The sequence below is a fragment of the Lissotriton helveticus genome, chromosome 6 (assembly GCF_964261635.1).
Source record: "Lissotriton helveticus chromosome 6, aLisHel1.1, whole genome shotgun sequence".
NCBI lineage: Eukaryota > Metazoa > Chordata > Amphibia > Caudata > Salamandridae > Lissotriton > Lissotriton helveticus.
In genome coordinates this window covers 1,229,874,192-1,229,902,134 of record NC_136067.1, presented here as the reverse complement: position 1 = coordinate 1,229,902,134, position 27,943 = coordinate 1,229,874,192, and the positions used below count along the sequence as shown (strand labels likewise).

The window sequence follows — 27,943 nt, the reverse complement described above, 5'->3', positions numbered from 1 at the left end:
GTTATCTTGGTCCTGACACTTTTATTGTTGCTGAAAACTTCTAATTATACTTGGAACATTTGCAGTGCTTTTAAAACTGCAGCCTGCGGACCCCCTGGGAATGTGTCACGGACCCCTAGGGGTCCGCGGACCACAGTTTGGGAAACACTGCCCTACACTATTCCCGAAAAATATATTTAACAATAATATATCTTTATTACAATTACAAATATATGATATTTATAATTAGATTAAATAATCTCTTGCCATAATATACATATTAAAGTTATATACATATACTTTTAAAACAAAAGAATTTGTGGTGGATTCGTGCACCTGACGCGACCCCTGGAAATACGGGGTAAAGAACCGCGCTCTCTTAGCAGACCAAACACGCATCCTACACGACTTAACCAATATGGCGGCAACATTCTTGGATTCATGCACCCACCTAGACTGGTACGCGATCGGTATGTGAATCCACTTTTTTTAAGAAAAACAAAAAAATATATATATATTGTAGAAAAGAGAAAACATTACATTATTTTTATAAAAAATAAAAAACTAAGAAAAAGTATTTTTGAGACATTATACTTAGAAATTAGCATTTAGAAAACCTTTGAAATTTACTGAAAAAACATAGGTTTAAGGGACGTTATAGTTAGAAATTAGCATTTAAAAAACTTTAGAAATTCAATGAAAAAACATAGGTTTCAGGGACATTATAGTTAGTTGGACATTTCACTTGTACAAAACCAGAGAAATGTGGCTGTTATAGTTAGTCGAGCTAACTATAACCCGCGCCCCTGTAATGAACTGCTGATGACATCACATATTAGAACACATCCACTCCTTCACCCATACAGTCACTCAGACATACAGTCACTCATCAGTACAGCACTATCATATGCACTCTTACACCTCAACAGACATTCACACAATGCCACTCATCCATAGAGTTACTCACACACCTAGTCAATCATGCAAAGAATCAATCAGACTCAAATTTACTCACCCATACAGTTATACACACACTACCTTACTTATTCTTACAGATAATAACACAAACTTAGTCTCTTACACAATTACTGATACAAGAACACACTCATCCATGCAGCCACTCTCACAATCAATCACTCTCACTTATAGTCATTTATATACTCCACCACTCACATATATTGCCTTTCACATATGTAGTTACACACTCATGTACCACTGAGACATCCATTCATTCACCAACAGACCCATACACACACTCACCCACCCAAACAGCCCTTCACAGTTGTAGTCTTGAACCAATACACCCAGTGAATTACCCACTCAATTCAATTAGTCTTTATTCGATTTAAACAATCATAAAAGACACAATCAGATAATAAAATTCATAATAAGATCCCATATAACGTGTCAGATAAAAAATTCATAATAAGATCCCATATAAAAACATGTCAAGTTAAAGGCTAAAAATATACAGGGTTCTATGGAAACCACAATCTTATATACAGATTAATAAACACAGACTAATACGCCATATTAGATAACATCAGTTACATAATGCCTGCATCCTATTCCTTCTAAGGACCCACCCCCAACTCTAAAATTTAGCCATAGCGATAACTATGACATCACTTGTGTCAGTTCTCAAGATACGCAAAGCCGTTTGGCAAGATCTAGTACCTATTTTATCACAAACTGGCTTGAGCCATTTATGGCGGGACCCTTATATGCAGGACATACGACAAGACAGAACATGCAATGAAGTCTCTTCCTTACAGGGACAACAATAACATTTGTAGTCTTGTACTGTCCCCCAATTACTTGACAAAGATTTTAGGGAGAGAGTACCCACTCTAAATTGATGATAGAGCTTCCTATCACCAGGGCTCATTATGGTGTACCAATAGGCTTCCAGTCTATAATCAATTTTGAGTTCCAGAAAGAGACCTGTTAGGGAAGTGGCATTCACCTGGGAAATAGACTACAAATTGACCATGTTCCTATATAAGGCTTTAAAATCTATTTTTGAAGGGAAAGTATTCCCTTCTGGGTCCTGCCACAAATGGATCAGACCAATGTCTGATAATATAGCCTGAATCCTTTGGAATCAAGATATTTGATTAGTTTTGTCTGCTTTTCTAATATGCTTAAGAGCTTGCCCATAGGGTGCTAACTCCGGGGTAGTCCAAAGCCTGCGCCAATAGGCAAGAGGTCTAAAACCCGCGGCCCCCTCAAACTAAATACACCCCAGAACTTGATATAGTGGCCTAAGAGGGGTAGACTGAGGAAGGCCGGTCAATGCCCTCAGAAATGTATTTTGCACTTGGACTAAAGGAACTACATTTTCAAATCCCCAAAGTTCAGCTCCATAAATAATTGAGGCTATAATTGAGGCTCTAACCTTCCCTTGATATATAGTTAATACGGGAGCAACTGGTTTGGTTTGGGATAGACGATGTTCTTTTAAAAGGGCCCCTGCCAGTTTGTTGTGCCTTAGGACTAGCAAAATTATCTGTGGCTTCCAATTCATCCTTTTGCCCATTGTAACACCTAAATATGTAAATGAGTCGGTTTGTTCAAGAGTCTCAGAGTTCATTTCTACTCTAGCTTTAACTGATTTATACTTATGCAACACCATGAACTTTGTTTTGTCAACATTGACTACAAGGTCATGGTCCTTGCAAAAAAGACTGAATCTATCAAGGGCTCTTTGCAGACCGGATTGAGTTTTAGACAAAAGTAAAGTGTCATCTGCAAACATTAAAAGAGGAACCGTTGAACCAGCAAGAGTAGGAGTGTCCGTAGGATATTCAGTGTAGTATGAGATGACATTGTTAATGAACAAGGAGAAGAGGGTATGGGCTAAATTACACCCCTGCCGTACTCCCTTATTCACAGGAAAACGTTCAGTTACCTCACCCTGTTTACCCCACCGGACTTGGGCATAAGTAGATTCATGCAGTTTTATGATGAATATTAAAATCTCAGCAGGCAACCCTGTTTCCTTAAGTGTGTTCCATAGCTTACTACGGGGCACTAAATCAAATGCAGATTTAAGATCTATAAATGCTGCATAGAGGGTGCCCCCAGCTAACACCACGGTGTTCCAATATATCATCATAAATCTAAAAACTTGGTCAAGAGTGCTAACATGAGAGCGAAATCCTGCTTGGTAGGTGGATAAAATGTAATTGTCATCAATCCTCCTGTTTACCCTGCTTAGCACTAATCCAGCCACCAGCTTTTGCATAAAATCAATAAGGCTTATAGGCCGATAATTAATTGGACTAGCACGATCCCCTTTTTTATATATGGGGACAATTTCAGCCCTGTGCCAGGATTCCACGATTGGAGCTCCTCTTGCCAGTCCATTGGCAAAAGTAAGAATATATTTCAACCAATTCTCCCGGTCAGCTTTAAATATGTCCACCGGGATACCATCCGTACCCGGGGCTCCTCCTGCAGCTACCCTATCCAAGGCATGTTCTATTTCCACTAAAGTGAATGTTAGGGCTGAATCCGGAACTACATTCTGATACTGTCCATAGTTATTTCCATGCAAAGAAAATTGGGTCTGAGAATGAGCGACCCAAGATTCAGCAGGGACATTGTTAGCTGGTGCCGTACCGACATTATCACTACCCCCTTAATGAGTTGCCAGAATTGACACCAGTTTTCCCCAGAACTTGCATCAAATAGGTCCCTCTATCTACTTTCGTCAAAAGCCTTCTTTGCCCGATATTGGGTGGCCTTATATTCATGTCTCAATTCCCTTACCTCCTGCGGTAAACCTGCCCTTATTACTTTTGATAAAGCCCTGTAAGCATTCCTACATGCCCCATCATACCATTCTGCTGATTTAAGCACAGAAGGCCTATTAGCTCTTGATTTCGGTTTCATAAAAAAGGATCTCAACTTGGTTTCATAAACTGCTGTAAATGCTATAAAGTTGTCCTCACAAGGCTCGAGTAACGAGAGGGCAAGAAGGTGCAAGCGTCAACTTAATTTGACTACAGTTTCCTCATCCTTGGACACCTGCGACCACTTTAACCTTCGTCAGTGATGGGACATAATGGGATCTGCTGTTACCATGTCCATGCTGCCGCCCGTAGCCGAGCAACAATTCATGTCTAATGTCAGTGACAACAGATCATGGTTACTCTCTGGCCTTTTCATGACCTCCATGTCCCTCACCCTTTGCCAATATTCTAAACTCAAAAGAAAATAGTCGATCCTACTACCTCTTGGCCCACTTGTACAAGTGGGTTTGCCTTACCCACTCACATATCTATGCATAGAGTCAAACACAACCCCACCCACCCACACAGACACTCAGGCATCCATACAGATACTCAGACAACCAATTAACAACCCATATAGACACTCATGTAGCTACTCAGCAGCCCATTCAGCTGCTTACATACCAACTGACAGACTAATACAGACATTTACACAGTTTAGTCACGAACCCATGCATTCAGCGCTAAGAACAGAAAGGTGAGGGTATGGCTGCGCCAAGGTCACCACAGGCAGATATCTTAGACCACTATTTAAAAAGTCAATAAGAGGTCCCACATTGGAACATATGACCTTTGAATACAACTTGCTGCTAATGAAAAGGGAGCACATTTGGAAAACAATAGTGTTGCGCCTCTAGCCCTGTAAATCATTGAGTCGTAGCTGCAGAAAGGACTAGCTGCACAAACTCTGAATTGTCAAGCATATTTCATCTCCCTCCTGCTAGTTAAGGGCACTGGCCAGTACAAACACTCAACATTACATGAATTGGATGGTTTCACAAAAAAAAGATGAATATGCTGTAAAATAGAAAGAAAGTCCTACCAGGTTTTGTAGGTTGAATTTCCTTCTTATGCATCTGTGTTTCTTTGTCTACAAAACAAAAGCAATCAACAAAGTGGCATGTTAAAAGTAGTGGTTAATTATCACTGGACATAATTTATGGTTAATTAATCCTCCCGCCAGCTACATTTCACCCAATACATTTTATTTATAATATCAGTTGTTTTATACATTGGCCTGGCTATCATAGATCGCAAGAGGCTGGTATTATTATCAAAAACAAAAGCTGTACATAAAACCTATAAGCTGGATTGTTGGAGTGGGCATGGCATTTTGGTGTTTGGATATTTTCTGTGCTTCTTGTTTTGGGGACAATGCACTAGGGCCCAGATTTACTAACATTTTCCACTGGGATTGCTCTACTTATTCGGTACAGCCATGGCGCAAAATGCTAGTCAAGACTTACAAAGCCAGGCAAGGGACAATTTGTGTCATCTGGTGTGTCTTTATAAAAAAAAGCTCCTTTTTACCGAGTTACATTACACTGCATCAGGTAGGCGTTGCATGTATTAAGCATGGGCTTTCTCATGCATTCACCCATGTATTTTGAGGGAAAACAGATTTACTAAAGGAAGTAAAGCTGGGTTTATGGCAAAATAGTGCGCCTAACCAAAAAAAGTGTAACAAGGAAAAATAACTTCTTTCTCCTCATTACTTCCTCTTTCCATGTGTGCTGAAGTCTGCAGTAAAAATGGAAAGAGGAATATGCCTCTAAAAAATTGTTTTTATGCAGGAACGTACACAATCTTAATCACAATGTAGGCACCCTTGCACCATGGTGCAGAGCTGCCTGTATTGCGCTATGCTGCCTGAAGTGCACCAGGGCTGTGAGAGAGCAATATTGCAAAATATTTTAGTAGATAAGGCTCATTTCTGCTCTCTCTCTTTCACACAATTCAGAGTAGCAAATTGTCTTGCGGCATTTTGTTGCATGAAAGGTTAGCAAATCTGTGCCTAGGAGCCTAGGAGTGAACTTTTCCTCACTGAGTAAAAGTTATTATACAGGTGCTCCAACATTTTGCTGTCAAATTGAACTGCTTTCAGACCAGCCTTGTAATATTACTGCATGTCTTTGAAAATCTCTGCCTTGAGTGAGATGTGCATCTGGAAATGCAGAAAACATGTTTCAAAATGATGATTAAAGATTTACTACTTACAACACTCATGATGGCAGGGGCAAAAAGAGACATAAAGTGCACCTGCTAGTTATTGGCTGGTGTTTGAATATTTGCTGTGCTTCCTAATAGCAGGGGCTACACATCTGCAACAAGCTGATCTCTTGAAGATATACTGTTATTATGAAGGTATTTGAGCATTTTTATTGTAAATATGAACTCCTTTCAGACCAGCCTTGAACTATTGCTACTTTCCACTGACAAGCTCCACCTAGTGCAAATTGTGAATTGCAGTAGGCAGTAGAAGAGGAATCTAGCATGCATTTCTACTTTGAAAAGAATGGTACAAGTATTTCCGTCTGTTAAAGGGCAGGTACTACAGATTAGGTTATATATTCTGGTAAGGACAATAGACCCATTGGGTGGCAAGATAAGTTCCTGGAATGTACAACGTCACTTTTTATAATGGAAATTTAGATCATGCACTTCAGCATTTGATTCTTCATTACAGAAAATGTCTCAAGAGGTCCTCAAGATATCTTGAATAGAGTGGATTTAATAAAATTATTGAAATCACATCCAACCTCATACTATTTGAATTCAGTAAATATTGATTCAATTAAATTTCAGGTACTGAGGGATAATTGAAATAATGTAGCTACAAAAACAAAACTAACATAGTCATCTGAGGATGTAAGCAACTGTGTTTGGAAAGAGAGAAAGGCATTCACTGCCCATGGATTAGAAGAGAGAAGGTCTTACGTGATTGCTATTCAACTATATTTTTCCTTGCAGCTGCTAACCCAATTTCATAAAGACAATTAGCACCAGCATTCACCAGCATAAGAAGAGTTTTACCAGAGTGAAAGCATTGAGGGCTTAGGGGTGGAGCTATCTGGTCGACTAGTTTTCATTACAATAAAGAACTGGTTTCCTAGGCCTGGTGAAAGAAATGCTATTTGGATGAATGTGCCTTCAGAGCTCTAGTATAGAGGGAGAATATGGCTGGAGCATGCTGATCTTTTCTTTGGCACAACGCAGGTAGCATTTCAGGTAATCAGAATATTATAACTTGATATTATAGCCTTGATGAAAACACAATTGTTCTTTCTTTTTAACAAAGTGGGATACTTGCTGCCTGCAGGAAAACACGCTTCTGGATTCCAATGACCACAACTTCCCTACTTGCTTACCAATAAGGCCACTTCTAAGGATCCAAGCTGTGTACATGTTTCACTGACCACATGGCGACATGGATAGAGGTTGCTTTGAAAAACAATTGCTGGATTAGGGAATGGATAATAGATTTCACAGACCTATGCAGGCTAATCGAAGCTGAGTACAAATAAAAACTGGCAATGGGCTATCTCTGTCAGACCATATTTACCCCAAAAAGGGCTTAAAGCAAGGGAGTGTTCCCCATCCAATGCATTGCACTTGGGACCCTCACAAGCCAGAGTCAAAGCTTTTCCCCTATATTGATGGGACAGCTTCTAGAAGTGATACACTTTCTGGTTGATAGTGCAATTTTGGATTACACTTTTGCAGGCTTCAAAGTACTCTTTATTAATTGGACTTTTATAAACAAGCTAATAATTTGACATTGAATAAAAACAATTCAAAGAATATAGAATTTCCAAAAGGTTTAAAGACTTGGGAAAGCTGGAGAACCAGAGACTAATTTTTGTTTCGAAGTTCTGCATAGTACAGTCACATGCAAATATTTGGGGATCTGTTGGTGCTTTCTAGTTCCACCAAGATGCTATCTGGCAAAGCTCAAAAAGAGTTGGCCCTCACTAATTTAAGCTCATTGTAGTTTGCATGTGAGGTTGGAAGGCTTGTTAGACAACTCTATTAATGGAGTGATAAATTCTTAGTTCCTTCTTATACTTATGGGTTTGAAGTTTTTCCAGGATAATTCAATCAGTGGTAGGTCAAAGTATAGTTTAGTATTTATAACAATATCTTTAGTATTTTACACTCAATGAGTTAGTGGCAACGGATACTTTGGTTTGTCTTTAGAAGAAAAGATTTACTAGGGATGGTCTCTTATATTAATGTATGCCATTATGAGCGTCATGTACATAGAGGTTCCACTTTTGCAAACCTTCCGATTCTGTTAATCAGCGGTTTAGTAAATGTGAAAATACTTTTTTGTATGTACTCAACACATTTTAACAATTCTGAAATGGTTCCCTGAAGTTTTTTTGGGTTTACAAAACTATTACAAATAACTATTTAGAAGGGCATGTTAAAGGCAACACTTCCAAATACCGTTCCTTACAGTATGTAGTAAGTTATTCTCAATTGGGAATGAATCGCCAAAGGAGCCGTACCCTTTTGTAAATGTTGACAAAAATGTTTTTAGGAGTAGACAGTGGACCATGGGAAACTTTTCATGTTTGCTAAACACATCCCATTTTCCCTTCAAGAACATGGGCTAAAAGATTGCTTTATTTAAAAGAAATCACAGTAATGGTAGTCTGCTGACAATACTAAGCCACCATGCCTGTGATTGTGGCCAATCGTAATATGCTACCTATCTCATGAGTGTTGAAAATGATGGGGTAGGTCAAGTTGTGACCCACTACAGTTCTGTGCTCAATGAACCAAACTACATAGGTCAGTTTGCAAAATCCCAATGCATTTTGTGAATAAATTGTGACTACTTTTACCACATCCATTTTAGTACATTCCAGATAGGAAATCAAGCTGGAAGTCCTTAAAATCAGCAGTAAGCCACAATCCATTTTGCATTTTAATTGAGTATTTATTACATCAACAGCAGCCTAATATCATTTGCCTTCATTTTCTATAAGGTCCCATACTTGAATTAGAGAAATAACGCCAAAGAGGATCAAGAACGTTTAGATTTAGGACCTTATTTAGAGTTTGGTAGATGGAATACTCCGTCACAAATGTGGCAAAAACACGTCCACCATATTACAAATGCATTACAGACAGATCGGATAGCCATCATGTTTTAAAGAAGTATCCCATCCGGCAAACTTTAAATAAGATCTTTAGTCTTTCCATGAATTAAGCATTACACCATATATTATGCATCTTCAAATCAATAATTGAAGAAAGATGCGGTTGGGTAAAGCCTCTCATCTTACATTGCAATATTCACACTTGTCAGAAAGCACTTTGTTTTCTTAAACTGTGATATTCCGAGTCTTCTTTTTAGAGTTGTGAACTATTTCTTAGAAGCAGCCAGGCATTTCAAGGATTCAGAATAATCCACAGGTTAAGAAGTGCACTAAAGAGTTAGTGTCAAAGGTCCAATATGCATCCCTTGTTCTGGTTTCTAGAGGATTGCCTTTAAAGTGCACAGGTGCCCTACCTTCTTTGCCTGGCACCAGGCTAACTACAGGGGGTATGCCGTCCTTTGTTTGGAGGCAGGACACAGCCTATTAAACTGTAAGTGGGGCAGTGCCCAGCTCCTTGCTCCCATCCAGCCAGTGATGGCCCATTCAGGCACACCTAATCTCCCTATTGTGTGTTGATGTCTAGGAAGAATGCACAAAGGTCAATTGTCAACTACACCCCGTCATGTGATCCAGAGAGAGGATGCAGACACTAAATGGCTAAGGCAGGAAAATGCCAACATTCTTAAAGCTGCATGTTCAACATTCTAATTTAAAGTCCAACAAGTTCACCATAAGTTAGGAATTTTCATTACAATTCCAAAGACACCTGTTCCCATTTGGAAGTTGTAGCTTATTAAATGTAATAAGGTAACCCCAATGTTATCCCATAGGAGAGGTAGGCCTTGCAGTAGTGAAAAACAAATGTAAGAGTTGTTCACTACTAGGACATGTAAAACTGAAAAAAAACATGTCCTACTTTGTAAATACATTGCACTCTACCCTTTACACTGTTCAGGGTCTACCCAAGTGGGTGAAAGATATATTTGAGTTATTTCGCCAGGTCGAAATGGGATTTTAAGATATGTTGAAAGTGCTCCTGAAGTGAGTGGCACAATCAGTGCTATAGGCCCACGAGTAGCATTTAATGTACAAGTCCTGGGCACAGGTAGTGACACTGTTCTGGGAGTATACGGGTAACCAAATTATGCCATTTGAATGTAAACCAATTCTACCATATTTTAAGGAGAGAGTACAAGCATTATAGCACAGGTTAGCAGTAGTAACATGTGCAGAATTCTAAAGACAGCAAAAACAGGAGGGTTAAAGGCAACAAGTTAGGGTGAAAACCATACCAAGGATGCCAAGTCATCAATCTCTATCTAACTAGAGTGAAATGCACATCAGAAATAGCACATAATGTATTTTACAATGATAACTAAAAATGCATTAAGTATGAAATCAGGCTTAGAAATTAAGCACAAAGAAAAACAGGAACTGCATCTGTAAGAGGTTAGCTGTTTACTTGGACTACACACCTCATTATGGTGCCTGGATAAAAAAAGAAAATTTAGAATCAGCAATACACAATGGTATAACACATATTTGAATAATTGACCTCTTATCTCTCATTTTAATGTGAAGAAAATGTAGTATACTCTATCTTCCTTCTTCTTGGTCAAATGGATTGGCCAGTATGTTTACTTGAAATTCAATTAATTAAAAGCTTATTCAAAAAAAGGATATTATAGGGGCATATGTGTCATTGTAGCAGTTTGCCAGTCCCTAATAGCGATTTTTAGAGAATCACTATTAAGGACTCGAAAATGCTATGTAGATAGTAATCGCAATAATTTTTGCGAATCCTAAATATTCCTTGATTGCGCAGCGCAAATTGCAATTTGCAATTAAGGAATCCATTCACCATTCATTCCTATGGGCTGAGAGGCCCATTGGGATTAATGGGAATTTCATGCACAATTTGCGAGTACCCACTAGGTACTCTCAAACTGCTCATGCAATTTAAAGGGTGCCAGGGTTCTAAAAGGACACTCTGGTGCACTCCTGAAATGTGCATGTTTGTGCGCCACATGGCACTTTAAAAAAAGCAAAAAAATGCTTTTTTCAAGAAAATTGCAAACTACCACCAACTTGAAATTGGTGGTAATTTGCAAACTCTTACAGCAATATGGCAATTTTCGATGGCTACTAGAGTATCATTTAGAATTGCACATTGCGATTCTCTAAATGCATTTGCAAAATAGGGAATCACAAATTTTGCGATTCCTTATTTTGCGAGTAGGTATTTCTTTCTTACATTGTATGCAGCAAAATCGTGATTGCAAGCGCTGAAATTCTGCGAATTTCAGCGTTTGCAATTGCAATTTAGCTTGCTACATCTGTCCCATTGTGCTGAAAAATAAAAAAAAGCCTACCTTGTTTTGTAGGTTTAGTATTTGTTTTCCGCTTCTGCGTTTCTTGGTCTACAATAAAAAGAAAAATCATCGGGCTGTCAGAAATGTGAACTTTTGTTTAGTAAGCATTGTTCAAGGTCTTAAGACTAAGTCATCTTTAAGATGACTGCAAGTCCCCCTGGACTGATGCTAGAACGTTCAAATATCCATGTAAATTGAAACTGTACAGCATTGAAAAAACACAAGGCTTTGATGTATCAGAGACTTTTAACCACTCTCTGTATATAGGGAAATGTCTTAATACATAAGGGCCACAGTTGTCTGGGTCATTTGTAGTAATTCATCACCACCCTTAGATGTACTTACTGTGCCTTATGAAGGCATTGCCCCTGATATTACCAAAACATTTAATTCATTGTTGTACTCATTTTTTTAATAGTACCAGTGCTCACCTTCCAAACTTTGATAAAGCTATTAGTCGGTGTTATTAACCAACTCATAGAGACATATTTCATCAACCTTAAAACGGGTAATGACTGAACATTCCCAGCCCAAATTTGAACCTGTAGTATGCAAGTTACACTTAAATGTAATAAGCAAGCACATAACCCACTTAGTTATTGTTAGTAATTGGGTTGTAGGTTGACTTGGGTATAAGCCTCAAAAAGAAGCAGGCAAACCCTAAATTAACCTGTCCTCACCCTGGGGTAGCTTGGCACAGAGCAGACAGGTTTAACTTTGAGGTATTGTGTACAGTGTTTGGGCAACACTTCACACAGTAAAACTGTAAAAACACCACACAACAATATTCCACACCAGGGTATACAAATAGAATTAAATTGAATAAATAAAACAAGGCCAAACTGACAAAGATCCAATAAGTAAAACTTATAATTTGAGATACGAGTTTTTGAAGAATAAACTGTAAAGTAGTGCTTAGAAGCAATAAGTGCTTATTTGGGATATCTGGTCAAGCCAAACCAAGAGAAAGTGAAAAGCTCATGCCGACTGTGAAAGAGAGCAGGCTGCATACAAGGACCCAGTGAGGCCAGCTGAACAAAAGTAACTTGGTCCTGTCTACGTTGAAGATGCGGGCCACAGCAGAAGTGATGTGTCAGTATCAATCCACGCAGTGGGGGTTGATACAAATGTCCATATCCATGCAGCAGCATGGCGTGTTGGCTCTGAAGAGCTGCAATGGGGAGATTCGTTGAGGATACCGTCGACAGGATGCAGAGAACTTGTCCAGTGCTGGTTCCAAAGGCAACGCATTGGGGCCATCCACTCAGGAAAGGTGACATGCCAGTTCTGGTCACACAACAGGACCGATGAGCTGGTTCTGATCCACACAACAGGAGCGATGCACCAGTCCTGATCCACCCAACAGGGGCAATGCACAACTTCTGATACACGCAAAGGTGTCTATGCTCTCTTCCTACAGGCCTAGTGGCCCATAGGAATGAATGGGAAGACAATCTCAATTTGCGAATCGCATTTAGCGAATCACAAATTGAGATTGCGATTTCAAGGGTGCAGGGGTGTCCAAAGGACACCCTGTTGCACTCCTGAAATTGATCTGTGCACATATGTTGCGCACACACATGCCCTTAGGGCATGTGTGTGCGCAACATGAAACTTTGAAAAATGCACTTTAGTGCATTTTTCAAAGTTTTTGCAAATTACCATGAAGTTGTACTTCATGGTAATTTGCGTGCCCTATTAGCGAATTCGCTATTTTTAAAACTTTCATGCATTGCATTTAAGGAATCTCAATTTGAGATTCCTTAAATGCAAATAATCGCAATTTAGCAATTTCTCATTTTGCGATTTTTGCATTTGGGATGATGCATCCCAAATGCAAAAATACCGGTCGCAAAGGGGCAGATTCTGAGAATCTGCCCCTTTGGGAGCGGATTTTTGTTTCATGCATCTAGCTGAAAAATTACATAATCCTTTCCTCTATTTTATATCTAACCAATCATCGTGAGGTTCATTTCAAGGTTAGATTTCTTCCTAAGGACAATAAAGACCTTACATTGTGTCAAAATTATTGCCCCATAGCTTAAATTAATTTAGATAATAAGATATTTGAAAAAAATCTTGCTCTACACTTAGATCCCATAAATGTGAGTCCTATTGCATTGCAAATGCTTGTTTCATCTGTTTACTATCACACAACGTACATCAGCACCAAGCTCTACATTAAAAACATTTTTTTTTGTTTTATGCCAGTATCTATTTTTTTTTAAAAGTGCTTGTTAATGAATCTTGCTTTGCACTTATCTGCAGCACACTTGACCTTTAACTCACGCCACAGAAGCAAGGTTCAAGCATTATCTTTAAAGAGGAACTCCATTTGACATGTGATGCCTGTTTATCTGGAGTTAGTGTTACAGATCTATAGAGGGCTGTGGTGTGGACTGAGTGGTGCTGTGTGAGCCACTGGAAACTGAGCCAAGCTGAAAATTACTATATTGATTATTAAGAAATGCAAAAATAAATTGTTGTATTTTCACTTTTGCTTTCTTTGTTATTTTTCAAAAGTCCTGCTAACACTGACCTAGCTTGATTTGTTTTTACAATTGATTCCAGTTTGAATGTCCTTTTTGAAACAATGGGGAAGTTTGGCCCTTTTTAGCTAAATGCTATTGATTTAAAATGCTATTTAAAAGTACCACCAGAAAAAAAGGGAGATCCAAACTGTACTGAGCCCAAAATCAATACCTAAAGAAAAACTGCCTTTTGGAGAGCTAGTTTCTATCTGTTACTTAGATACAAAAAATAAGCCGTAAAGTGTTTACCCTTCTGTTCAATTTGTTTTCAAATAGAGCTACGTTGTGCTTTTTAAAACATACATATTTCATGGTATAAGCTGTTTCAAACCAGTAAAAGGATCAACCAATTTTAGAATATTAAAATCAGCAATGCACCCCTTTGAAGCAATGGATTAACCTCAAATTAGTGTTAAGAATATTTGCTGAGGGTATCATCTTTTTGCATGTGGAGAGCAACAACACATATTTAAGCTAGACATTCAGGGCCAGATGTACGAAAATGCAAATTTGCATTTCCTAAATAACGACTCCATAGGAATTGCTATTTAGGAAATGCAAAATGATATGTATGAAATGACCAATTTCGTAATATCAATTCCTACAGAGTTGGAATCTCTGTTAGGAAATCACAATTAGAAGATCCCATGCCATTCGTTCCAAATGGTCTGGTATTGCTTTACCTAAATAGCGATTTCCAATTAGGAAATCGCTATTTAGGAAATACTAAACCAAGGATGACTATGTGCTTAGAGCCCCGAAATGCACAATGAAATTAGTGGTGCACACGAGGGCATATGCCCCCAGGGATAGGTGTGTGGTCTTTTGCGCTTTAAAAAAAGCATCTTAGGGTGCTTTTTAAAATTGCATATGGTTACCATCGATTTGAGTCGATGGTAATTGCATTTCCTAAATGCTCATTTTGCAGGAAATGCTTTGTACATGTGATAATCGCAAATAGGTAATCCCTATTTGCGATTTCCTAGTTAGGGAATCGCAAAATGTAATTTCTACTGGTCAGAAATCGTATTTTGCGATTCCCTAAAGGCCGCTGTGCATAGGAAAAGGCTGTTTTACATGTCTTAATGGTCCGAAATTGCAAATCTGCCCATTAAGAAATGCAAAAAGCATTTGCACTTCTGGTCCTTAATGCATTAAACACTCACATAAAAGATGATTACTTGCTTAAACCTGAAAAAGTCACACCTGCTTTTGGAGGCTGAACGTCTTTTTTATGCTTCTGTGGTTCTTGGTCTGCAATAAAAATAGACATGAAGAGTTGTAAAATCATTGATCAGTAATTACAGCATATGGTCGTTAGATTAATTAATTGTTGACATGGCTGGCGGCCATCCATGAATGGGGGTGAGGATTTTCAGCACTCTGAGGTAAATAGCATTTTGCCTACTGGGCTGCTCACCATACTTCAAAAAGGCAGTTTTGGGGTAACTTCTGCAGTAATTTGATGCAACTACTAGATGGTGCCAAACTGGTTCTTACGTTTATTGACTAGAAAAGCGCTGCACCAATGCCACTCAAAACAAATATTTTTGAGACCACTCTGTTTATCAATATGCCTTGATACCATAGGTTTATTATTTAAGAACACTGTAAGTAACAGCAGTGCTCTGAATTGGAAATAAATAAGTGTAGCAACTCATCAAATCGAGCTGGGGTGTGGCTTTTTCGGTGGGGCTAAGGGTGGGGTAAGACACCCATATAAATCTATCATCTGTAAGGTATCCATTTTGCACTTGTATTGCCCTTGTTATTAGTCTCAAATTTACTAAATGTGCACATTCCCTCTGCACATGTGGCACAACACACAACTGGTGATTAAAAACCACGCTGCTTCTATGACCTACTGAAATACGTCTGAAGTCATAGGTATTTATAGTGATTGTAGCCTCTGCTGTGTGGTCTTTGGCTATAAATGTAGGGACTTTGCTTAATACCATTATTTTAAGCCCTCTTTTCTGCTTTTTAGACTTGGCTGTGATTTAGGTCAGCTCTGAGGGATACTGGACCACCAATGTACTATCTTGTACCAATGATGTCGGGTCTTGGCTCAGATCTCTCTGATCGTGGCTCAGTCATTTCAGATCTTTGCTTGAACAGAACACAGACACTATGAAAAGATCAATGTGAGCTCACAGAGAATGGCACTTCCTAATGTCATGCATGCAAAAACTTGTTAAGGGGGCGTGGGGATTTTTAGCTTGAAATTATATTTGACATATCTCACATTCTTTTCCTTCATTCTCATGAAAGCGAACTGGAAAATACATTTTTGGAATGTCTCTTAAGTATTAGTAATATGTTTCAGTGTATATAATAGGGTGTTTAATACAAGGCGTTATCGTCATCTACCTACCTTAACTGCCATGAAGGGAGTTTAAGGGGTACATTCGAGCACAGCAGCTTCAACATGCACACTCATTCATTACTGCTTTCCCATTTTTTCTTTTTCCCCAGGTAACACCAATCCTCAGCTGTGCAGTCATGTTTATAGCCCTCCATTGCCTCCAGCAACACAGTTTTCGAATGATCCTCATAATAAGGCCTGATCTTCAGTTTCTAATATATACAATGGGCATATTCATGCAGTTTATTTTAATTCTTTAGACAGTCTACGTCAGACCATGCCAAAGGATCCTCAGAACAAATTTGATGGGTTACAACTGTGCACGCTGGCCGTCACTGTACTGGATAGAGTTATTGGCCGGCATTATGTGATTCCAGCTGTGTGGTATGATGGACAGTGGAATGTTACCCTGTTCATTTCGGCCATTGTTGTACATTGCACAATCATATTGGGTCCGTGCTTTGTGATACTAGGTCCACATTGTGTGATACTGCCACTGTGTCTTTAAATGGGTTGGACCGGAGCTGTATATTGAGATTGGTACTGCTAATGCATGAACAATTGTTTACATTCATTAACTGATAGTGAATTCCTCGTTCTCTTATATGGTTGCCGATTTTCAGAGCACCCAGCAGTGGTGGACCAAAACCCCTTAGAGACACAGACTGGATGTAGCAGCACACTGTAAATAAGGTGTGAAAGCTAACATTTCTTTACAAGGTGACAAAGGTGAGACTTCTATCTTTACATATGCTAATAAAGAGTGGTGTGAATACCTGATAGGAAGAGGCCCTAAACCGGAAGGGCAGAAGCCTCGAGGCCATGAATGCAGCCAGGACAGAAACAGCAATATTAGCACTATCAGGTTAATGGCAAGTGTGCCCCTGGCATCTGGTGAAAGAGACTTTGAAATAGAAGCATTAACAATGACTTCAGTTGTAGCACATACCAAAACAAGAGGTGAATGTATTAAAATGACCAAAACAGGTTGACTTGTTATAAAAAAAATGAAGGCCAAAGATAATATTATAATAAAGTTTCCTGGTTTTGTGATTTGTGCAGCTTTTCAATACCAAACTGTTATTATTTGTTTGCATTGGGCACAATATCTGTATGTTCTTGCCTGTGCACTCTCACAGAGGCACAAGCATGCATGCCACACAAACCAATCCACACATTTTAGGTTTCGCCTGCACAGTGCTTGTGCAGTGCTTCAAAAATCTCTTGTAAATTAATTAAAAAAAAGAAATATGGGCTTTTAGCCCGCCCATTATTTACCTTTACTTACCATTGACTGGCTCACACATAGCTCCTATGTCACTTTACTTACCCATTGGCTGGCTCCCATGTGGGTCTTGTTTGCTTGCTTCCTATTGATCAGAGCCTCCTCCTCGTCTAACCCTGTGGATCTTGGACCAAGTACTATTTCCTGTGGCCGATGTCTTTAAACTGGCCACAGGCTCCTGCAGGTACTCTTTTTTTAAAATGTACTTCATTAGCAGTCCCTCTTCTTTACCCCTTCCCTCTGTTGTGCTTTTACCCATTCCCCTCCTGCTCTCCAATGTGTTTTCACCTCCCCACACGCCTCCCTGTCTCCTTTGTGTTTCAACCCTCTCTCTCTCTATTGTCTTTTCAACCCCCCACCCCCTCTCGCGCTCCATTGCATTTTCAAACAACACCCCCTCCCCCTCCCATTTCAATTCCAGAACCCCCGGTCTAGGTATTGAAATGGGAGGGGGTCTAGTCCTTTTCTGTTCTTCCAGAGGTTCAGAAAGTGTTCTGAAATGAGTGCCTTGTGATACCACTTGTATTTATGGCATTAGCTAGTGAGTGGGGTGACTCCTGGCTCCTCCCTATTCAATTGGGAAAAAGTTCTCAAGGACTACCCTACTCACATTTGCAGCAGTTCCTTTTTGCTGCACTGAAAGCAATACCACAGTGGCCCTTGCTTCCAAAATGCAAAAACCCATCTTACCTTGTGCAGAGCCTGCATGCCCACTCAGAAGTGTGGCAAGGGTAATGAGCAGTCTCCCCCTCTGTGGCCGCTTTAAACGAGTTCTGGGGTCTTTAGTGCCTGCCTGACTGGGAGGAGCAAAGCTGGGCCCATTCCAGGTTTCACCTAACATTTGCTTCTGACAGGGGAGGCCTCTTTGAAATAAATGAAATTATTGGGTATATTCCAACTGGTATTCCTGCCAGGGGGAAACAAAACACCTCCCGACATCCAAGCCATTGTTTCTGCTCTAGGAGCAGTTTTCACACCTCATCAGAGCTAATCGTTTTCTGATCTACAGCTGGAGAGCATTTGCAGCTTAGACCTCAGGAACATAAGCTAGTGAAAAGATAACTTCCTAAAAGTTACTTTTTAGCAATATTTATTTTAAGTCCGACTTCACCATTAGGTTGGGATTTTAATAAATAGTAAATTGAGTTATTTAATCATATTTCTAGCTAGTCTCAGTCCGGGTCAGCACAAATAATATTTATTCCTGCTTTGCATTGGTTTGAGAGCTTGCCAAGGCCTTCTTACAGTGAAAATAGCTGCTAGGTACTGTTCACTGTAAGGACATACTAACTTTATATTTCTATATGTCTTACTTTTAAATACCATGCACCCTGCCTTTTGGGCCCTTACATTTTTGTTATTTTGTCCTTACGTTGATGACATAGACAGCACTCTTGTATGCAAACATTATTACAAGAGTTCAGAGTGGGTGAATGGTCTCTTTAGAATTTGAAATTAGTCAAGGAACAAGACAGGAGTGCCCTTTGTCTCCTCTTTTGATTACTCTAGCCATGGAATCATTCTCTTAGCTAGAGGAATGCACCCTTCTAGAGGTATAAGAACAAGTAGATTACATTCCATCTTTTTATATGCAAATGATTTACTACTTACTATTTGTTGGTAATTCTAGAGCTGACTTTGAACTGTACTGGAACTGGTTGATACTTTGGGAAGATTTTCCATTTGCTTGTCAACTAACGGAAAACGTTTGTTCTCTCTCAAGAGAAAGAAGCAATGAGGGGATTATTTTATCCCTTTTGGACAACTGCAATGATCTCTGATCACTTTGGAATGACTGTGTACCGGATATGTTATAAGGAATATGGTCTGGTCTGAGACAGTCTGATAACTGACAATATGTGTAGTTGATAGAGTGGCTCTGATTGACCATCTTTGAGCAACTAGACTCTACCATAGCCAACTTGGTTTGATACAGTAGTAGACAGAGGGTACCCCTTGTCAAATTACTGCTATAAACTACAACTGTACCCATCTGAGGAAGGTGTAAGTGTCCCTGACCTAGAAATGTAGCACCTGGCTACTTAACTCTGGTATGTACAAAAGTGGTTGGCTTAAAAAATCTTGCCTAGGCCCAACCTCCTAAAAAGTAAACTTAGACATAGATCAACACCTGAAACACTTTTGGGGCACTAAAATTACTTTTACCAATATTGTTGGGATTGCTTAGGAGATAGCTTGAAAATAACTGGTGCTAACATTAGATATATCCATGAAATGTCAGTGTGAAGCCACTAAAATGTATTGAGGAAGCCTGAATATTGATTGATGGTTAAGATTGGGTTCCCGACACTGGAAGCTTTTTGACAATGCTATTGTGAAGATGGTAAATAAAGTATGAGACACATTATTGTGGCTGTCCTATTTTATGTAATCACTGAATTATAAACCTTTTTGTTAATCTTACATTACTTAAGAACTATCATAAAATCATGCAAAGTCTTTTGGTGCTCTTATAGACGCTCATCATTAGTAGCCCATAAATTCTGAACACTGCTTAAAATTGTGTTTACAAGAGGGTTCTGAATTAATAAGCAGCATTTATCCTTAAAAACTCAGAATAGGAGCTATTTATTCAATTGGATAAATTCTGACCACCTTATTCCCCCACGGTGCCGGATGTCATCAGTTGCATAGCAAACAGCAGGCCACTCACACTGAAAGCCTCAATCATCAATATCTCCTGTGTGCTTGGTTCAGATGTTCATTGTTTGAGCTGGTATTGTGCAAGGATTCCAAATATAAAGCACCCAGTAACTTATCACTCTATAAAGCTGTTAAATACAAATAAACACAGAGGGCCTAACATGGGGATTGGCAGATGAAATACTCCGTCACAAAGGTGGCAGACATCCTTTCCATTGTATTACGAGTGCATTATATTTAAAGGCACTTATAATATGGCATATTGGATTTCCATCATGATTGAACCAGAGCATTCCATCCACCAAACTATAAATCAGGCCCAGAGACTGGGAGATATTGGCCTCTTTCCACATTTGGGTGGCAAGGATGCAGCCAAGTATGAAGACAGCTGCATTCTGTTCTGCAGCCCTGATATCCAATCAAACAAGATTGCAGTTTACTGTTCCACCAGACCTTGACCTTCGGAAGACTATTCTAGAAGCCTCTCTCATCTGGACCCCGTGCAGGCATTTATGCATTTTTAGATGATTTCAATCACAACAAATTGCCAACATATTTGCATTGCCTGGATCTTAACCCCTTCCATGCTGCCATTGGCCGACGGCAACGCTACCTCGCTGGTGCTGCCGTCGGCCAATGGCCGACGTGGCCCGACCGTTTTGCGGAAGTGCCGCACTTCCGCAAAATCGCGGGCGCATGGAAGGGGTTGATCTCTCCATCAAATCCTGTTTACACGTATTCTTTATGTTGCTCCACAACAAAATTATGGGATTATAATTTTTCACTTTTACCCTCCAGGTTTCACACCTGTATATAGTGCTGATGTCTGATCATTGCCATTTATTGAATGTACTTGAGGAATAATATAAATATATAAACTTTGTTTTGATCAACATGAAGCCAGGTAAACCAGGCATATATTTAATGAAGACATGGTGTCACAGTGTATGGAGGGTAAGAACACCTTAGGAACCAAACATTTTACTACAATGAGATTGCGTAAATACTGAAAACCTATTTACTATGTTGTTGGATTAGGAATAAACATGTTCTTTTCATTCTATTTTAGTGCAATGAAAGCAAATAAATGTTCAGTCCATCTAGTTGTCATTCAGTAGCATGGTGCCTATTCTCCATGGTGTTTTAGGAGAAAAGGCAGGATGTGTTTCTGCCAGGCATGCAGGATACACCAACATCACTTGGAGACCTTCATCTGGCCACCAACTGAACAATCAAAATGAAGGAGCTGAACATTAGAGCTCTATGTGGCCACTTCTCACAGAGCACCCCCAGCTCTCTTAAACATACAATGCCCTGTTATCAACCCGCTATAACCCGCTTGTTAGAACGGGGGGACTCTAGTTGGCAGAGGTAGGTTCCACTCTCCAAATAGGGACCCTTGCTTCTAGTCAGGTTAAGGAGGAAACACTCTTAGATAACCTCTGCTCACCCTCTGGGTAGCTTGGCACAAGCAGTCAAGGCTTATCAAAGGCAATGTGTAAAGTATTTGCACCAACACTCACAGTAACACAGTGAAAACACCACAAACTGACTCCACAACAGTTTAGAAAAATAAAGGTATTTAATCTAAGCTGCACAAGACCAAAATGACAAAAACCCAACATACACAGTTCAAGATTATGGTTGCGAAAGAGTTCCTAACATTGCGATAACATAATCCACAGTTGAGTGAAAAGTTCACAGTTGCGTCACATTTAGACAACAGTACCTTTAAATGTGACAAAGTTCCAATACAGAAGCCGGTGCGGTGGAAAACAAGCGATGCGTCACTCCTGAGACCTTGAGGAGGCCATGCGACAACCCCGCTCGATGTAGCGGGAGTGTTGCGGTGATTCCGGTATGTACGGGGAGGGATGCGATACCTTGTGTGGATTCCGGTGCGGAGGCTCTGTAGTGAAGAAGCTCGCAAAGGCACGATGCGATGATCTTTGGGGCTGCGATGATGTCCGAGGCGACGATGCGTGGTCCAGCGGCGATCTTCCTTTTGCAGCTCCTTGATGCGATGGCTCTGCGATGACGTTCGCAGCGACGTTATGCGGTCTGCAAGCAAGCGGTGCGACGATCTCACCCAGTGACAACATACTCTGCGACGATGCTCCCAGTGATGGTAATCTTCCCGCACTGGACTGGTGCATCCCACAAACGAAGGATGCAATGACTCTGGCAGCGGCAACAGGCGCTGCGACGATCTCGGCCTTCGTAGTGGCGGGAATTTCTTTGCACTGAGGGGAATGCGCTCCGCAAGCGAGCGATGCGACAAAACTTGCAGAAAGTCTTTAAAATCTTGGTTTCCTGCTTCTCAACACAGGTACAACTTCCAGAGGCACCACAACTGGCCCACGCACTCTAGGAAGGACAGAACTCTCTCAGCAGAGTTCAGGGAAGCTAGGGGTGAAGTCCTTTTGTTCCTGGGACTTCTTAACAGGGAGTCAGCTCTTTCTCAGGCCCTTGGAGATTCCTTCAAGCAAGGGGACACAGCACAAAGCAAAGTCCTTCCCCTCTCCTTGGCAGCAAAGCAACAGCAGGTCAGTCCAGCAGAGCAACAGCAGGACAGTCTTCCTTCTTCAGTTTCAGCTTTCTCCTTGGCAGAGGTTCCTTCTTGATTCCAGGATGGTCTAATTTTCTGTAGTCAGGGGTCCTGTACTTATTTATTTTTATTTATTTATTTATTTATTATAACACTTGTAAAGCGCACTAATACCATCCGGTGTCCTGGCGCTGTAGTGGTAACTCCCTGAGATTAACATTCCCCAGCTAGAGGGTAAAAAGCCATGTTTTGAGATGTTTTCTGAAAGCTAACAGATTGGTGATTGATTTAAGGGTCAAGGGGAGGGAGCTCCATGCCTTTGCCGCTCCTCGGACAAAACTCCTACCCCCCCAGCGTGCCTTCCTGATCTGAGCTATTTTGATCAGTCCCATACTGGCAGACCTCAGATGTCTCTCTGGTCTATACCACTGGAAATGATCCTGAAGAGACACTGGACCCAATCCATGCAGTGCCTTAAAGACAATGCAGAGGGCTTTAAACATGATCCTCTTTCGCATCGGGAGCCAATGCAATTTCTCCAGTTCCTTGGTAGCTGAGGCAAATTTGGGCAGACCTCCAATAAGGCGGGCTGCCGCGTTTTGTAGGACCTGCAGCTTATTTAACACTCCCTGTTGGGCCTCAAGAAAAAGACTATTACAATAGTCGAGGCGCGAGAGAACAAGTGCCGTCACTACCGTTTTTTTGCTTCCCTCAGGAAAGAAGGGAAGCACTTTCCTAATGGTGTTCAGGAGCCAAAATATGGACGAGGTCAACGCCATAACTTGGGGTTTGAAAGAGAGTTGGCTGTCTATGATAACTCCCAGATTTGTTATCTTTTGAGCTGGAGCGGGCGGATCTCCCATATCTGTTGGCCACCATCTTGGACTCCAGAGATTTGAGTTGGACCCAAAGACCATCACCTCAGTCTTGGAGGAGTTGAGTTTTAAGCAACTTTTTGCCATCCAAGAACTGACAGCAGACATGCCTTCCTGAAACCTTGCTGCCACCCCCAGCTCTTTCTCCGGATGCACCGAGACCACGATCTGGGTGTCGTCTGCGTTCGAGGTTAACTCGAACCCGAAGGCTCTAATCGCCGGAGCAAGAGAGGATACATAGATATTAAATAAAGTGGGGCTAAGGGAGGATCCCTGGGGGACCCCCCCCGGGGAGTTCGAAAGGTCTTGATTCGACGTCCCCCATAGCCACCACTTGTACCCGGTCTTTCAGGAAGGCCTTCAAGATGGTGAGCACTTGCCCCTGGATCCCGCAGCCCTCCAGCCGGTCCACCAGCAAAGCATGGTGAACCGTATCGAAGGCCGCTGTCAGATCCAAAAGGATCAGCACTGCTTGGCCCCCATCATCAAGCACCTTCCGGATCTCCTCTGTTGATTTAATCAGGGCGGTCTCAGTGCTGTGTCCCTCTCTGAACCCATGTTGAGCCGGGTCTAAACCCTTTGCGTAACGCAAAAAGGAACAGAGCTGGGAGTACTTATACCCCTAAAAGTATTTGATTCCTTTGTGCAGGAGGGCTCTGAGCCCGGTCTGAACCAGTTCTGGGTGTTCCTTGAGCACTTTGTTTTTATGTCCTCTCCTTTCCTTTCACGTAGAGGGGCAGGGTCGTCAGCCACCCAGACTGAGGTGGAGCCGGCATTGTGGAAGGCAGGCACATCCCTATTCAGGCCCAGGTGCTCTCCCTTCCCACCACTCAAGATGCAGATGCAGTCATTCAGCCTAGGGCTGACTCAGCCAGCCTCCTGGGGGCTTCCAGCCTCTGTCACTCTCTAACCAGACAGTCAATTCACGAACAGGCCAAGGCACACAGAAAGGTCAGACAAGAGAACAGCAACTTTCTAAAAGTGCTGTTATCAAACACAGGATTTAAAAACAACCTTTCCTAAAAGATGTGTTATTAAATTCTGAGTTCAGGTATACCAGAATGTTATGTCCTATCTTACTCCTATGGGAAGATATGCTGGTAGCCACTGTAGCCAGCATACCCCATGATAGCCAATGGGACAAGATAGCCTTACAATAGTGAAAAGCGAAAGTGGCTGTAATTCACTATCAGAGCATGTCACCTGCACAAGTACATGCTCTACCTTTCACATACACTGCACCCTGCCCAAGGGGGTACCTTGGGCCTTCCATAGGGGTGACCAATGTGTACAGAAAGGGAAGGGTTATGTCAGGATTACCGCTGTAGAGAGCCGCTGTCCGCATTTTGCGTATCAAATGGTGACTTTGCATGACAGACTACACCTCCCGGAATGCTGGGAGGCAACGTCACGTAAGCGACGCCTGTTACGCAAAAACCCCAGAAATAAGATCTTGCAGAAAACACCAACAGTGCCGATAATTCTTGCCAAGTCGTCATTGCGGTTGGTATTCTGGAGTAGCGGTAAGATCATGTGTGGAGACTTCCTTCATTTGGTCCTTGGGCACCTCGTTCTGGGTCGGGTGCAGGTCTCGTTGGATTGTTAACAATTTACACGCGGCTGTGTGTACCATCAAGTTTCAAGACGGTTCTCTCTGTTTAGAGCGAACGCTATTTCTCCCTGTTAGACAAGAAAGGCTTTCCGCTCTCTCATTGCAGGGAGAAACCGGATATCTGTCCGATACGATCGGAACAGAACTCTGGCTCAGAAAATTCCCTTTGCTTTGTCCTTTTTCTTTGAATACAGAGATCGGAGCGGTTTGGGCTCAAACTGTTCTCCGAGTTTGAAACCTGTTTCCAATTCGTAAGAGGTGTCTAAGGGTTTATTGGACACTTCAGGATTATATGAACTATTCGTTACAGCAGGAAACGTTTGAGGGTGATGCAACCTTGTCTGCTGTTTTCTTCTATGATTTATTGCCACAACGTTTTTTCTTTAGATTATTTATCCTAACACAGGAGAGACGATTCAGGGGGTATCTGATCAGAGGGAATTGTTCAACGTTAGACTGAACACAGTGCTCTTATGGTATGTTGTGTGATTTGCTGGTAACTGACATGAACCTCACACCGGAATAGTATTTCATAGTATCTTTCATGTTTTTTCTTTTCAGTTGGTTGCAATCCCTGGTATCGCCCTGTATCTATTTCTCCTATATTCATGGTCTGCTGTATTTTCCTTTTCAGGTAGGGGTTTGGACACAAGTAGTAAGTGTCAGGAAGGGCTGTAGGGGTTACCCATGTGGGGTTACCGGGGTGTTTTCTAAACAAGTGTCCTTGTCATTTCAGATCTCCCTCCCCGCTGTCCCCTTCCTTTCCCGCCCTCACGGGACTATCCGGGTAGTCTGTGTTTATCACTCCAGACTCTAGGATCGTTGTGTGGGGGAGGTTACAGGCCATTCAGCACAGCCCGAGAGGAGAACAGAAGACGGAGCCTGACAGAATTATCGGCCCAAGATTGCTTTTCTCTTCTCGGCTGTGTTGAGAAATAATGGCTACCCTAGATGACGTTATGGCAGCCTTGGCCTTGGTTCAAACAGAACTAGCAGCCTCCAACAGAGAGGTGGCGGCTTCTAGATCTGAGAACGCACAACTAAGGGCTAGGATGGACAGAATGCAAGGGAACCCCTTTGATGCTGGGTCAAGCACTACACCATCCACCTCTTTGGTAGTAGAGATGCCTACACAAATACCCCTAGCACCCCCTGAGCGATTCTATGGGGATAAAAAGAAAGTCCAAGTGTTTATGACGCAAGTGTTACTACGTTTTATGTGTAAGCCAAAGATGTTCTCCACCAACCAGGCTAGGGTTGCTTTTTTGATTTCCTACCTTGGGGGGGGAGGCAGCACAGTGGGCGGTTCCTGTAGTTAGACGAGACGACCCTCTACTCTACGATTGGGATGAGTTCAGATCAGAATTCGAGAAAACGTTTGATCGAATGGCCGAAACTTTTACCGCTGACAGGGAGCTGCTAGTCCTCAAACAGGGCAACACAGAACTGGTGACATATTTAAACAGTTTTCGCAGACTGGTGGCGGAAACGGATTGGTCTGAAGCCAAACGTCTGCTCTGTTTTATCAAGGCTTGAATGATGAGATGAAGGATGTGTTGGCACACATCGATCCGCAGCCTCGCACCTGCTCTGCTCTTATCGAGCTTACCCTGCGTCTGGATCACAGGATGAAAGAGCGAAAAGGAGACAACAAGAAAAAAGAACAACCTGTTATGTCTTATGATCGAGGAGGGCTAGGAGAGAAACCAATCACGACACAGGAACCTATGGATATCGGAGCAGTGAGGGCTTCCTTAACGCTAAGTGAAAAGGATCATCGCAAAAAACAAGGCCTCTGTCTATATTGTGGCAAGAAAGGGCATTACTTACGGGACTGTCCTGTGAAGCCTAAAACTGGAAGGTTTAGAACTGGACAAACTGCAGCAGGAACCTCCGAAAAGAAGTCCGAAAACTCCAATGCTTGAAGGTGGACCAAGGGGAACCGTCAAGCAGGAACATCATCCCTTCTATAACGACTGGCTGTGACCAGGAGAAGAATCATTTGTTTTTGGATATGTCATTGGTTGTTGATTCGGGAAAGAAAGAAATCAGCGCTATGGTGGATTCTGGTGCAACGGGATGCTTTATGGACTTCACAGAAGCCGAAAGACTAGGAGTAAGTCTAATCACAAAGGACCACCCTGAAATGGTAAACGCGGTGGATGGTAGTGAATTTGTAGCCGGGCCCATTAAATATCACACACCCGAATACGAACTCTCCCACAACGGAAACCATCATGAGAAACTGTCTTTCAATATAATCCAAGCACCACAATACGGCATCATTCTGGGGCTTCCCTGGTTTCAAAAACATGAGCCCTATATCCATTGGACATCCAAAATGGTACGGTTTGTATCTGAATATTGTACTGAACATTGTATGCCTGAATCAGAGTTCCCATCTCGGGTTTTGGCTTCGATACATGGTATAGCCACTGCTGCTGAGAAAGACGTAGTACTACCGTCCTGCTATAAAGCATTTGAAGACGTGTTCAGCGATACACAGGCAGAAGCACTTAACCCCACATAGAGCCTACGATTGCCGAATAGACATTATCCTAGGATCAGTGGTTCCAAACGGAAGACTCTATGCTCTCACTGTGCCCGAGAATGAGTATTTACGTGCTTATTTGGATAAATATCTGGCTATAGGCTATATAAGACCATCAAGATCACTGGCGTCCTCGCCTTTGTTTTTTATTCCAAAAGCAAATGGAGACAATAGATGCTGTATAGATTACAGAGCACTGAATACTATCACAATCAAGAACCAATACCCTTTGCCTCTGATTCGGTATGCAACGTTC

General features: G+C 41.4%; 1 protein-coding gene across 1 annotated transcript in view; it reads right to left on the bottom strand.

The window, feature by feature from the left end:
• The window catches only part of LOC144762658 (uncharacterized), a 1,356,333-nt gene that overhangs the window by 475,901 nt on the left and 852,489 nt on the right, over positions 1-27,943 (bottom strand). The window contains exons 25-27 of the mRNA XM_078647891.1: positions 14,994-15,041; positions 11,257-11,304; positions 4,819-4,866 (exon numbers count right to left, since the gene is read on the bottom strand). Coding sequence (XP_078504017.1) covers positions 4,819-4,866; positions 11,257-11,304; positions 14,994-15,041 — 144 coding nt within the window. The remainder of the gene's footprint in view (positions 1-4,818; positions 4,867-11,256; positions 11,305-14,993; positions 15,042-27,943) is intronic.